The sequence below is a fragment of the Microcaecilia unicolor genome, chromosome 1, assembly GCF_901765095.1.
Source record: "Microcaecilia unicolor chromosome 1, aMicUni1.1, whole genome shotgun sequence".
NCBI classification, from domain to species: domain Eukaryota; kingdom Metazoa; phylum Chordata; class Amphibia; order Gymnophiona; family Siphonopidae; genus Microcaecilia; species Microcaecilia unicolor.
Window position 1 is genome coordinate 246,972,348 of NC_044031.1, and position 14,961 is coordinate 246,987,308.

General features: G+C 38.7%; 1 protein-coding gene across 3 annotated transcripts in view; it reads right to left on the reverse strand.

The window, feature by feature from the left end:
- Positions 1-1,071: 1,071 nt before the first annotated feature.
- Positions 1,072-14,961, reverse strand: part of MTRR (5-methyltetrahydrofolate-homocysteine methyltransferase reductase) — a 122,412-nt gene continuing 108,522 nt past the window's right edge. For all 3 annotated transcript variants that reach the window (XM_030205383.1, XM_030205365.1, XM_030205373.1), the window contains exons 14-16: positions 11,256-11,348; positions 5,644-5,826; positions 1,072-1,474 (exon numbers count right to left, since the gene is read on the reverse strand). In XM_030205383.1, coding sequence (XP_030061243.1) covers positions 1,330-1,474; positions 5,644-5,826; positions 11,256-11,348 — 421 coding nt within the window. In that variant the 3' untranslated portion in view covers positions 1,072-1,329. The remainder of the gene's footprint in view (positions 1,475-5,643; positions 5,827-11,255; positions 11,349-14,961) is intronic.

Below are 14,961 nucleotides of genomic sequence, written 5' to 3' on the forward strand. Positions count from 1 at the left end.
CTACAGTCATTTCATTTGTCTACAATGGGAGTAAATTTACAACAAGACACCTATGCTGAAAGTCCAAAAATATATATATATTTTTAAAAGCAATATCGGCATATATGAGGATTTTCAAAAAGGCACCTGGAAACAACCCCTATAACATGCAAATGCCTAAACCCAAATTTACTCCTGCTCCAGGACTGGTGTAAATGTGTGCATATATTCTTTAGGTTTACCTGTGTATTTTATAAAATGGATGCTTACATTGCAGGTCCACTCAACTCCACCTATTTCCTGCCCCCAAGAATGTTTAATGTGTGTCATATTTTCACAACTTTTATACTATTAACTCAGTCCCTGCCGTCCTCCCAACAAGTTCTTCTGGTTGTTTCAGGGTTTCCAAAAGCAAAATTAGTGATGATCCAATTCAATTCAAGTATACCGCTAATATCCCCTTTCCAGGGTTCAGTTCGGTTTACATTCTAGGTGAGACAAAAGCAGATAGTGTTAGTGTAAAGTATGAGAAACATTAGAGACTATTGGTGTAATGCATGAGACTAAAAACTTTGAAGGGAAGGATAATGGATGATCCAGTGAACAGCTTTTCAGTATTTTGCACCGGCACAATGGAACATCCTTCCTCTTGATTTATATTAGAATGATCGTATTTAAAGTTTAAAAAAACAGTAAAAGTGTGGTTCTTCGCACAAGCTTTCAGTAAAGGATACCATGCCCTCTTTAGTGAATTTGAGAAGGTTTTAGAATTAATTTCTTGAATCTTTAGAATAATAGTTGTTTTCTAGAAATATATATATATATATATATATATATATATATATATGTCTTTTTATATTTTTATTTAATTTGATTGTAAACCGCTTAACTACATGGTACATCAAGCTGAATACAATAAAAAATAAAATGTAAATTCATAATTAAGACATAAAGCAATAGGAATCCCAGACATGTGCAACACAATCACTCAGAAGATAGGAAAACAAAACTAATGCAGGATAATTATCTTATACAGTTATTAGTACTTGAAAAAAAAAAAAACATCCAGAAAGCATTTGTAAGTCACAGAAACTCCTCAGCCACAGGGCTTGAAGTTTTATTTTCTTTATTGCTCAAACATGTTCCACTACAATGAAATATTGTGAATTATCAGGAAAACACTCATGATTATCAGAGTAAAAACAAAACATTTGTCAATGCATTGATATTTTCAGAAATTATTCTTCGAACAATATATAAGGCTTCAGTTAAAAGTAACCCAAAGTGGTCTCTATTCAAATAAAGGACAGTGTCTCTCTGAAACAGTTTACTGTTCATTTTTTCATGCAATTAAGCCCAGACATCTTCCAGATATCTTTTCTCCTCTCGTAATGCGGCCAAGATATTCAGAGCTTCAAGCTTGTCTACACTGAGCTCTGTGCTCAAAATATCCATGAGAGATTCAGTCACGTCTTTGGCCATGTGCTTTCCATCTCTATTAAATAAAAAAGATGGTGGAAAACAGTTTATTGGTTAATAGTTTCTATAACAAGTTATCTCAGACAACACCACTGTTTTTCAGTTTTAGTGTGCAACATAAGACCAACATTTAGCCTGCTGTTAAAATTCATGTGCAGTGTGGTAAATGAACTTATGAAGCAGAGTGCCTTGCCCTTACAAACCCAGATCATAATTCACTGATGTATGGCACAGTCTGTAGAATGGGCTGTGCTAGGTTTAATTCATTTCTCTTCTTGATCTGGCTTATCCAGCACTTGTTCTGATCTTCTGTTTAATTATAAAGAATACACAAAACATAAGGAATGAGATACAAACATCTATATACAAGGTTCAACCAATCCTAGGTGCTGGGTTGCACTATAAAATCAGACCTGGTCCCTAAGGCTTCGCATACCTAACAACATTAGGGCCCACATGAAAGAGGCAGTGTCAGGAGCCTCTCAAAGAGACAGAATTATGTCAGTGCAACTGAAGGGGTAATGGTGTCATTTGTTGATGCTTGAGGACAGGGAGAGTCATCCTCCTACAACTGTTTAAAGAGGAGAGAAATGATGACATCAGCACCAGCAGCATCCCTGCCCAAGCCCAGTGGGTATGACTGGTAGGTCAAACTTTTTTAAAATGCTACTGCTGAGATGAGTGTTTGAGGCAGAGATTAGGTAACAGAGAGAGGCTGAGCTGTGGGAGGGTGAGAGAGATTGCCTTCCTTGGCTTAACAGTGCTCTAGGCCCTATATTTACAGGCAGAGTGCTTATTATTTTGGAAATCATCAATGGCTCAAGAGCTTTCATATCAGGTGGTCAATAAATCAATAAAAACATGTTCAGACAGGAGAACAATAACCCTTCTGCTCTTTGATCAAACATTTAATGATCCTTCTTTGAAAGCAGTTATTGAAAACAATTAATTCCACACACCTTTTAGCCCTTGACTGCTGTTCAAAATAATATCCTGGTGGAAGTATTAATTTACTGTATTTAACTAGCCTTAGAGTACCTAGTCTGATTCAGAATACAAATAATAGGCTTCTTTTCAGTAAGATATGATTCCTCTATAGCTTTAGATTTGCAATCTTTTCATACCATTAACAGATGAATCAAACACTGTACATCTTGCCTTTTTTTAACTAAAATTAGAGCACAGTTTTAAAAAATTTGGGCTGTATTGGCCTAGTCCAACTAATATGGGTACTGCTGTGCCCTGCAAAAACAAAGATTCCTAAACGCATCATGCCTAAAGAAATCACATTAATATTGCAGCCTAATGCCACCAAGCCTCAAAATTTATGGAGGGCAATTTCAAAGAGGTAAGAAGTCCACGTAGGTGCCTATAAAGCATATATACCGTGGAGTAATATTTTAAAAGCTCTTTTCCATGGGTAAAATGTATGCAGTTGAAGGGGCATGCTCTTTTCAAAGGATGACTAAAAATAGCAATATATGCACACCATATACTGTATACCATAACTTGTTAGATTACATCAGTTTACATGTTTGGAAATAAGAAAACTGAAAACAAAACGCATGAGGTTGATCAGATAATCAAATGATAGCACGTATCTGGGAAACCGTAGTCTGATCCTACTAAATATATATATATTTTTTTGTTACATTTGTATCCCACGCTTTCCCACTCATGGCAGGCTCAATGCGGCTTACATGGGGCAATGGAGGGTTAAGTGACTTGCTTGGATTGGATTGTAGCCTTTGCAAAGTAAGTATTTTAGGTAGCATTAGCATGAAGGCACTTACAGGTCCGTCCAGAAATACTATTAAAGCAGTTTAGAAGATATGCTCTCTCTTGCTTTCACAGGAAAAGATAGTCTCTGTTGTGTCCTCAGAGAAAGACACCTACCCCCAAACAGGCTGCTGGCAAAGAAAGCGGAGCTGCCTGAATAGGAGTGCTTGATAAAAAAAAAAAAAGGCAGCACTGATAATAAAGCAGCAAAAGCAACCAATTCAACTAATGACTAAAACAATCCAGTCATTAGGAGCTAATTCAGTCGTTTTAACTTCAAAACTGTATAAACTGAGCAAATAATAGCCCCTTCCGAACAAGCGCCCTCTTTTTAACCTTATATGGAAGCATATTGAGAGAACTGTAAGGATCAAATACAGAATTATCCCAGCATGTTACAAATACTATAAAAAGTATGCAGAAAAAAGAGAAAGGTCTCCACAGAAGTACCAAATGCAAAACAAACAGCGGTGACCATCAATGAAGAGGCGAAGCAGTCCGAAGAAGCATTAAAAAATGATCTTTAATAATAACAAACAGGACCTGATACGGCTGTGTTTCAGCCTGTGGCAGGGGTCTGTATATTTCGTGTTCATATATCTATACATAAACAGTTGGTCAATTCAATTTACAGCTTCCTACATTGCTTCCTTCCATTCTACTATACCTGAGTGGAAGGAAGCAGTGTAGAAAACTGTAAATTGAATTAACCAACTGTTTATGGATATATGAACACGAAATATACAGACCCTTGATGCAGGCAACACTAGCCAAAATACGGCCATGTCAGGTCCTGTTTGTTATTATGAAAAAAGATTATTTTTAATGCTCCTTCTGACTGTTTTGCCTCTTTATTAATGGTCACCATTGTACAAATACTATAAACCCCACAGTGCATGAACCAATCTTCCTACAGACGTCAAAATCCCACCAGCTAAAGGTCTGCTTAATCATGCTCTTTTTGCACAAACAGTGGACACTAAACAATGGATAACGATGCGGTTTAATTTAGGCCACAAAAATGGCTGTCCTAACTTAAATTGTATAGTTATATAGGCAGGAGAGTGAATATGGTCGCAGCAACTGACAGTCACCAATCTCCATATGTATTCTGTGCTGCTCACTATCTGGAGAGAGGCTTTGAATATGTGGAATTTATTTATGGACTCCTTTTACTAAAGGGCAATAAGCACTTAATGTGCAGGAACAGGCTACTACGTGACCACATTATTTTTATTTTATTTATTTATTTCGGCATATATATCCCACTTTTTCCAATATACATTTTTTCAATGTGGCTTTCAATATGTATTAGATTAGTTACATTGATTAGGTATGTTACATTAAGTGTGGTAAATTAATTGTTATGAGTGTTGGAGGGTTGAGTGAGTTCTTTGCATGTGTCTAATGATGCTAGTGGAGTGTTTCTGTGAGATTCACAGTGAGGTGGGATAGTTCCATTGGTAACTAGTCGCTTGTCTGTGATAAGGATTGGCTGTGGGTTAGTGCTGAGAAGTGACTTTCAGATTTATATGAGTGATTTGCAGTTTCAACATTAAGGGGTTTTGTGGCAGTTTGCCTATGTCTGCAAGCTAAACCATGAATTATTGATTTATTTCAAAATCTTTCTATTAGGGGCATGGCATGGGCAGAGAGTGAGTGTGGAAGCATTAGTCAGCTAGCTCGTTACATGTACCCTGAGAAAGGCAAGGACAAATCAAACTCGGGTATACATATAAAGTATCACATACCATGTAAATGAGTTTATCTTGTTGGGCAGATTGGATGGACCGTACAGGTCTTTATCTGTCGTCATTTACTATGTTACTATATGAATTGTGCACCCAACATAAGAGATAGCATGGGACCGGGGCAAACTGATCACTGGAACAATAGGGTAGTCCTCGAGGACCCACAACAGTAGGGGACCACTCTCCCCTAACCTCTATCTAGTTTAATCACTTTTGATAGGTGGTTAGGGACCCAGAACACTGCCAGTCCGCCCTTGTGTGGGACCACTTACCGGCTCCTAAATAAAAGGCGCCAAGTGCTTCTGTGTTAACAGGGAGTGGGTACGATGTATTATTCTGAATGTTAATGCACAACCTTAATAAAAAATACTGGGAATTCCCTTTCTTGATGCAGCATTAATTTTGGACTTGCCGCACATTAAGATTATGTGTTCTAGAACATTAAGCCCAAAACTTGGCAGACTTTAGTTGAATGGCCCCTAAATGCCATAGCTGTTGTTAAAAAAGTACATTGATGGAACATCACTACCAAATTTACTTGTGAAACCATTAACCTTACATAGCCAGCAAAGCTGCATATGCTCTCTCAAACATATATAACAGTATCCTAAAATATTTCCTCTTTATTAGCCTCCTTGATTTTTTGATGACTTACCCACACACATAGAAGTGGCCCTTTTCTTTTACTAAGATTCTTGCAACATCTTGAGCACAAACTCGGAGATAATCCTGCACATATTTTCGTGTCACTCTTTCAGGATAGCTTGGGGTGTCTCTGGAGAAACAGACTTTGAGGTGAGTCAATGCCCCATTTTCAAGGAAGCAGTTCAGCTCCTCTCTGAAACAAAACACACAACATTTACAGTCATTTTTTAACAAGTACCTTCCTAAGCATTTGAATATTAAGTGAAGGATGGTATTTTGAATACCTTTCTTGAGAGGCTCATTACAAATTGAGGTAATTTTTCTGGTTTTTTTTTGTATCACATGCATTGCTCAACATTTTAAAAAAGGAATATTTTTGTTATATTTTGATAATGCTGGTTAAGGTTTGGGGTTATTTTTTGTTGCTTTTGTGGAAGGGGATTTTTAAAACTTTTTCTTTTGGACTTTTTTCTCCCCTAGTTCAGAGTACTCTGGCTTATTTTACTCTGAAGTCCAACACTTCTGAGGTTTTAGTTCTCTTCCTTCCCTCTATCTTCCAGTCTTGCTTATAAAGATCCACTTACCAATTAGGGGGTTAGGTTAGACAGAATGTCTTGGCATTGATTGGAAGGTAAAAACAAGGAAGTAATTAGGTCAAATTTTGGTTATCTATAAAAGGATAATAGTAAATTTCAGAGGGTCTAGACTGGTAATATCTTATTAGTTGTCTGAAGTAATTCATCAAAGGGAACTATACTAGATAACAAACCCAGATTCAAAACCACATTTTACGATCTGAAAGGATAAAATTACTTCACACTCTAATAACAAGGGGACAAGCAAACTGGACTAAACGCAAGGACTCAGTCCCGGATGCAGTAAGCTAAGCTATACTATCCTTTAGCACAGCAGTGTATTCCTGATTTTCCCGTGCTAATCTTACTCCCAATGCAGTAAGAAATTTTAGCAAAACCCACTGCATTAATGGGTAACACAATGGGCATGCAAAACAAATGCAAATGGATGAATGACAAATTGTTCCCAGTGTAAAAAAAGGTCACACTAAAATGAACGTTTTTTTTTTTTTTTAATCTCTCTAGCACTGAATCATTAGATCATCTCATGACTTGAGTACTGGATGCAGAATGGGAGCAAAAGGATATCTGAGGTAAAGTGCAGAACTTAATCTCAGATCACCCAAGATCCTTGATGGCTCAAGTGGACTCCTGGACCCCGCATTGCCCTCACCCACAAAACAGCTCCCCATGGTCCAAGTGGACCCCTGACCCTCACCACCCATCTCTAAAATTGGGAAGAAAAAACGATACCCACCTGCTCTTGCCTCTAGCTCTTCTATCTTCCAAAATTATGGCACTGCTAAGGGTCAGTCTGCAAAAATAAATGAATGCTTCCTACATAAGGGAAGTATTTCCTTATTTGCCAGATTGTCCCTCAGAAGTATCCTGATGCACCGTTAATAATCAGGTGCCGCTATTTTGGAAGATGGTGGTACAGGATGGAGTGAATGGGTATCATTTCTGCCTCCCAAGTTTGGAGGTGGGGGGTTGGATAACCATTGAAGTAAGTCTCTCTGGTTGGTGGTCTCCCTCTGCCAGGTGCCCAAGCAAAATACCCTGGACCAGTTAGCCTTGAAAGAAAGATCCAGGGAGAGGGATAGGACAGCTGGAGGCATATTTTCAAAGCACGTAGCCTTCCAAAGTTCCACAGAAACTCTCTGAAATAGGGGAATAAGTTGAGAGGCCCAAGGGGAAAGACAGGATCCACTGGGCAACAAGGAAATTATTGCAGGTAGAGGTAGGGGTCAGGGTTAGGACACCTAGGGCAGGGCTGGAGTTGGGGAATAGGATGGGAAGCCCAAGGGGACAGATAGGATCCACTGGACACAAGGACATTTTTGCAGGTAGAGGTAAGGGTCAGGGAGTCCAGTTGGAAGACGCTTAAAGCCAATTAGATCAAGGCCTCAAGGTGTGGAGGATTATATCTCATAGAAAAGAGGTTAGCTGATAGTACTTGGAAAACAGCTGATGAAAAGTAGGGACTTGGGAAAGTCTTTTTTTTTTCCAACAGAAACCACAGCTCTTAACAGAAGGATGGCTGAAAAACATTGTGTTGCCAAAGCTATCACTACCTGTCATTACTTCTGCTTCTGTCTGGAGAGATATCTCAATCCAATGTGATGAACTAGTTTAGTATGTAATGTACCTGCAGGCCAACTCTCCCAGGGAACAGGGGTGGAAATGAAGGAGGTGGCCACAAGGCTGAGAAGCAAATGAGAACTAAGAACATAAGAACAGCTATACTGGGTCAGATTAATGGTCCACCTAGTCCAGTATCCTGTTTCCAACAGTGGCCAAGCCAGGTCACAAGTACCTGAAAGAAATCCAATAGTGGCAACATTCCATGCTACCAATCCCAGGGCAAGCAGTAGCTTCCCCATGTCTGTCTCAATAGCAGACTATGGACTTTTCCTCCAAAAAAGTTGTCCAAACCTTTTATAAACCCAGATACACTAACTACTACTACTACTATTTAGCATTTCTATAGCGCTACAAGGCATATGCAGCGCTGCACAAACATAGAACTGCTGTTATTACATCCTCTGGCAAACAGTTCCACAGCTTAACAATTCATTGAGTGAAAAAATATTTCCTCCTATTTGTTTTAATATTATTTCCATGTAACTTCCTTGAGTGTCCCCTAGTCTTTGTACTTTTGGAAAGAGTAAAAAATACACTTCTACTCAGTCTGCACCACTCAGGATTTTGTAGACCTCAATTATATCTCCCCTTAGCTGTCTTTTTACCAAGCTGAAGAGTCCTAACCTCTTTAGCCTTTCCTCATATGAGAGGAGTTCCACCCCCCTTTATCATTTTGGTCGCTCTTCTCTGAATCTTTTCTAATTCCACTATATCTTTTTTTGAGATACGGTGACCAGAACTGAATGCAATACTCAAGGTGAGGTCGCACCATAGAGCAATGCAGAGGCATTATAGTATTTTCAGTCTTATTCACCATCTTTTTGCTAATAATTTCTAGCATCCCGTTTGCTTTTTTGGCCACCGCCACACACTGAGAAGATTTTAGCGTATTATCTACAATGACACCTAGATCTTTTTCTTGGGTGCTGACTCCCAAGGTTGACCCTAGCATCAGGTAGCTATGATTCGGATTATTCTTTCCAAAGTGCATCACTTTGCATTTGTCCACATTAAATTGGATGAATTGCTTCTTCAGGTATCTAAGATGTCCTATCGAATGGGAGGAATATTTCTGATGTCACAGAGAGTAAATCTATAAGTGGCCATGTGATAGGAGCATATTCTATAAAGGAAGGCAGGTGTCTACTTTCCTTTATGCGCTTAGGTGTAAGCACTTATGCTAGCCACAGAGCTGGTAACTGTGTGTGACTAGTTATGGACGACACGTGCATAAATTATAGTATTCTATAAGTTATGCCCACAAGTGTAGGCCCTACAAATACTCTGCCCATCTTGCAATTATGCACTATCCAATATATAGCATGTAGGCACACATTTGGCATTCAGACATGTATGCACATACACATGTATATGCCTGTATTTGTATTTTATTTATTTATTGGGATTTATTAACCGCCTTTATGAACAGGTTCACTTGAGGCAGTGTACAGAAGGTCCAGTTTAACATAAAACTTACAATTTTGTTAACAACATAACAATAGTAAAACAACCAAATATAAACATAAATACAATAAGGGCCCTGTTTACTAAGCAGCGTTTTAGGCGCGTTAACGTTTTTAACACGCGTTAACCATGTACGTGCCTACAATATCCCTATAGGCTCCTACATGGTTAGCGCGAATCCAAGTCCTTTAACAAATTTACAGATTAAAATCAGGTATATTATTTGCCTTATGAGTTGCTTCACTGATAATCTCAGACAAAGAGCAAACTAATAAGATTTCAAACACCACATGATCCAGTTCTCTAACCTTCAAGGATGATGGTCCTAATATCAAATTTAAATCCCCTAACACACAAGTTCTCTCCAAATCAACAGGCAGGGAAACCAAAAATGCACATAAATCAGAACGATCAGAAGATAAAACTCTAGGTGGAAAATATAACATATAAAATGAAACGACCTTACCCTTTAAACCTAAATATTCATAACTTACTCTACCAAAGTTCACCTCTGCTACTTTAAAATCTAAATTATCCTTAAAAAAAACCCACAATAATCCCAGTTCCTCTCTTATCCTTCCCAAAAAACTATTCCCACTTAAAATCTGCTGGGTAAATTGCTTTTCAGCTACACGGTCTGATTTTGCTAACCATGACTCCATCACACAAAAAATATCATAATTCCCACTTAAAATTAAATCATATATTAAAATCTTTTTTTTTTTACAGATCAAGCATTAATAAGACCAGTAGACAAACTGTGAAATGCCCTCCCACTGTGATGTTTAGGCACTGAATACCGTTCATTTTAGGAAATGAAACTATGTGTTTCCATGGCAGAGATTTGATAGAAGAATGTGACAGTTTTCTGGTGGTGGCTGACAGGACACGATGACAAGGCTGGGAGATTCTCGTAGTTGAAGATGTGATTAGTTATGTTTTATTTATCTTTCATACTATAAATCACCTTGAACAACTGATGTGAAATTGGCAGTATAAAAGACACTTCTCAAAGTTATAAAATGCGTTGAATAAAAAAGTATCACCTACAACTTGTTCGTTGACCCTTATTTCCACATAAATAAATACACCCCCAGGCAACTTTGTATGTGCCTATCAGAGAGTGTGTAAAGCTACATGTTCATGCCACTTGTAAAATTACCCCCATAGTGACAGGATTTAGGGCCCATAATTGCCAAGTTTTGATAGTCAATACAATGGTTGGAATAAAATAAGTAGAAGGTAGTTGTGAATGAATGCTCATGACACCAAATCCCAGCACTGGTTCCAAGTATGCTGGAAGCCCAGAAAGGCAGGAAGAAACTGTGCATCCAAAAGAGGAGAAAACTGAAACAACTATTAACATTTTTGTGTGTGTGTAGATGACTCATACTTAATGAACAATGAGAAACAAACTTTTTTTAAAGCAATATGATGAAAATTTGTGTAACTTTACTTATATCTTCCTGGAAAGTTTCTAACTTGTATTTCCCTTATCTAAATGTCAACTTTTTTTTTTCACTTCCAAAAAACCCTCCAAAATTAAAGACTGCAACATTGAAAGCAATTTCCTGAGGGGGTCTTTTACAAAGGCTCTCGCTAGCGTTTTTAGCACGCGCTAAATGCTAGAGACACCCAAAATGCTAGAGACACCCATATAATTGCTATGGGTGTCTCTAGCGTTTAGTGCATGCTTATTTTTTGCGGGAGCTAAAAACGCTAGCACGCCTTTGCAAAAGGACTCCTGAATTTTGAATACACCCATTTAGAAAGGAACAAACACAAGAGAGAGAAAAATTTAATGGAATCAAGGCTGAGAACTATAAGATGCTAAAGCAGTTTTCCCCGAGTCCCATTCAGTGGCAGTCCTGAAGTCATGTTTCAGAGCTTCTTCTCAAACACAAGGCAGTGATCTTGCCACCAGACCACTCTTCCTTACCTAAATAAATAGTCCCTGTCACGATGACGACAACCAAAAAATAACCACGATTCGCCAAATGTCCACTCTGGATGTTGTTCTCGAAGTTTCTCTCTAAATAAAAAAAAGTTAGTATTAAGTATGACATAATACCACAAATAAACAAACTGAAAGACTGAGGAGAAACCACAGGTTTTTTTTCTTGTCAGTACTACCTTCGTAAAAAACAAAAATACCTACTTATTAAACTAATGAATTTGTTTCGTACAGACAAACTAAAGAAACATGCAGACTCTTTACTGGACAGTTTTTCAAAGACAGACACAATGGGTGACCACAATCAGAATCATTAAAAAATAATATCTCAACTAAGTGATGGAGACCAAGATGGCGCTGGAGTCAGACGTGTTTGCCTGTGCTCCTGAGACTCCGGAGGTTTTTGCCTGATTTTTTGGGGGAGGTTTTTCCCTCGATGCATGAGGAAAATTAAAGCTAAAAACTGGGGAGTTCCCCCTACCCCTGGAGGAGGCCTTACCTCAAGCAGGCTACCCTGGAAACTTTGGCAGTTGGGCACAGGAGAGGAATACGCTCGCTTCAATTGGGTCTGGTGGATCGATCTCAGACCACAGCATTGAGGGCGCATCGTTGAGCCCTCTCGTACAGGCTGCTCCTCCCAGACCTGGAAGCAGCTTGACGGTGACGGACACACTGAAACAGGGGTGCCCTTTGGAGAAACTCGAGTCTTCGGCAGTGAGTGGGGGTCCCACTGGCCGTTTCTTCCCCAATTTTACCAGCTATGGATGCAGGGAAGACTGGTGTTTTGCCAGTAGCCCTTCCTGAGGGGATAGATTCTTTCTCATTTCTGGGAAAGTTTGAAAAACTGCCAGTGGTGACATTGGAGTCCTTGTGGGACGCTATCCAGGGTTTGCAGTCTGCCCTTCTCCAGATATCTAATTCTTTTGGAACTGAAGTTCTGTCTTTTAAAAGGAACTTGTCAATCCCTGTCTCAGGATCTGGGGCAGCAAGGGACTAGAATTGAGATGCTGGAACAAGAGGGGAAAGAGATTCAGAGCTTTTCTTCAACAACTATTAAGGAAAAAAAATTCAAGCTCGTAAGCCTAAATATTTGGATAATATAGTTTCCTAAATCTCCTCTGATTCCTGCAGTTGATATGTTGAAAAAATATTTTCAAGAACTACTTAGGGTTCCAACTGAGGACTTTCCACTCATAGTAAGGGCTCAATATCTCTCTGGCATGAGGCGATCTAATGATAACGTACAACTTGACTTAAATCTTACTGAATTTTTGGAAAGCTCGATGGAAGTAATTACTGAATGAACTACACTTCTGGTAACTTTTGCGCTGAAGCCTGAAAGGAATAATATTTTCTGTTTATACTTCCATTATATGAAAGCAAAGTTTTTGGGTTCTACAGTGCAAGTGTTTCCTGATTTATCTAGAGACACTCAGAAAAGAAGACGGGAATCTTTGGCGTTGAGACCCATCCACTAGCAGGCACAGTCCACAAATAATCCCTTCACACTAAAGCAAAGAAAATTATCAGGTAAGAACTAATTTTTCCATGTCTTTGTGTCTAATCAATGCACCTAATTGCTTAGTTTACTCTGGTAGGATTCTGAGGCCAAGCCAAACAGCTGCTTGCATTGGCAAATAGGTGTTAAACATGAGGCATAGCTTTTTTAATTAACTTCCTGCTGAACAATGTCACTAAATAGTTTGCTTGTTTTCATTGTTCTACTCTTTCTTTACATGGCATTTCTCATACCACTTTTCTATTGGGCACTCATTAGCAAGTATTTTACAAGAGAAAACCAGGATTAGGTGTGCTTGTCCTTGGAGACAGGGGATCATAGGGTCCATGACCCGAGCACACGCCATTTCCGGGGAAAAAAGAAAACCCTCGGAAATGGCTTGCACGGCAGTAACCTGGCAGTAATCACGCATTGCTGTGCACTGCCAGGTTACTGCAGGAGCCCTTATCACCAACTCAATGGGTGCCGGTAAGGGCTCTCTGTCGCATGGCCATGTGGTAAGAATTCTCTTACCACATGACCATGTGTACCTGGGGTCTTTTTACCCACTGTGGTAAAAAAGGGAAATGGGACTTGATATACCTACCGCCTTTCTAAGGTTTTTGCAACTACATTCAAAGCGGTTTACATATATTCAGGTACTTATTTTGTACCAAGGCCCTGATGCGTGGGAAAAACATACCCCACCGCTAGCGCAGGGCCCTTTTCCCCATGGCTTGGTAAAAGGATCCCTACATATTTCAGATACTATTTTTTTTAATTGCAATTAAATACTTTACATTCAAAGAATAAACTTAAGAATGATAGTAGAAATTGTAGTATTACAAATTAGAACTTTGCCATATAAGGCTTCTGTGCACTAGGTTCCAAGCAGTAAGAAGTTAATGGAAATAAATAGAATGCCTGCCTCTTTAATTAATGTTTATAAACTTTGAAGAACAAACAACATTAACCTTGTACCTATGAAACGAGAAAATCAACAAATAACCCAACAAAACAGAAAAAGATAAGGGTAGGATCTGGACTAATCCTTTGGGACTAAAGGAAAGAATATTATCAGGTAAGAACTAATTTTTCCTTCCTTAGTGTTTCCAAAGGATTAGTCCATACTTGTGTGATGTATAAAAGCAGTCGTCAAGCTGGGAGGGAATGCAATAATCCTTCTGCATGACTAGAAACTCCAAAAAGCTTCCACCCTAGCTGTCACATTCAGACAGTAATGCTTAGAAAATGTATGAAATGTGGACCATGTGGCAGCCCTACAAATTTCATCTACAGAAACAGTATGGGTTTCCGCAAAAGAGGTAGATAGCGACTTGTAGAATGAGCTTTAAGATGCAAGGGAGTTCTTTTCCTTGCTAACAAATAGACTGAAGAGATAATGTCCTTCAACCAATGAGCTACAGTTGCTTTAGAAGCACTCAAATCGTTTTTAGTTCCAAGAGAAGAATGAAAAGATGATCTGAGCGATTAAAATCATTAGTGGCCTCTAAACTGCGCAAAAGAACTCTTAACATTAAGGAGATGCAAGGAGGAAAATTCTGATCCACAATCCTCTTCAGAAAAAGAGGGTAAATAGAGAGTTTGATTAACATGAAAAGCAGAAACCACCTTAGCTAAAGAGTAAAATGCAGTGAAAGAGCTGTAATTGGCAGCCCCACATCCTGCCTTTCACCTACCAAGTTGTTCATTGGACTTAAGCATATTAAACAATGCATTGTGGCCCATCCTGTAAGTACTCCAATAATATGGGAACAATTTATTTGATAAATTCTATGCTTGATCTTAATAATGCTGATATAAGTGACTGATAGATAGAAGCTGAAAGAAAACTGCTTTAAGGGTATTGTTTATTCATGTAAGATACCAACGCCTTTAGTAATACAGCCTTGCATAAACACCTTAATTTGCCAGGCATATCAAAGCAAGTTTAAGCTTCTTTATGGAAAGTTCTGAATGATTTGGAGCAAGTTAATTTGCTGCAACAGGTTGACAGAAATACTTCAAGAGATTAATATTCCAGTTAATTCAGGAATCTGAAGGCAGAGAAAATGTATTTTGCATGCATAATCAAACATTCACTACATTATTGACCACAGAGAACAGCGATGCAAGCGAAGATTTGATAAACCAGGTTTGATGCAGCTGAGTCTGCTCTCAGCCTGCAATGTC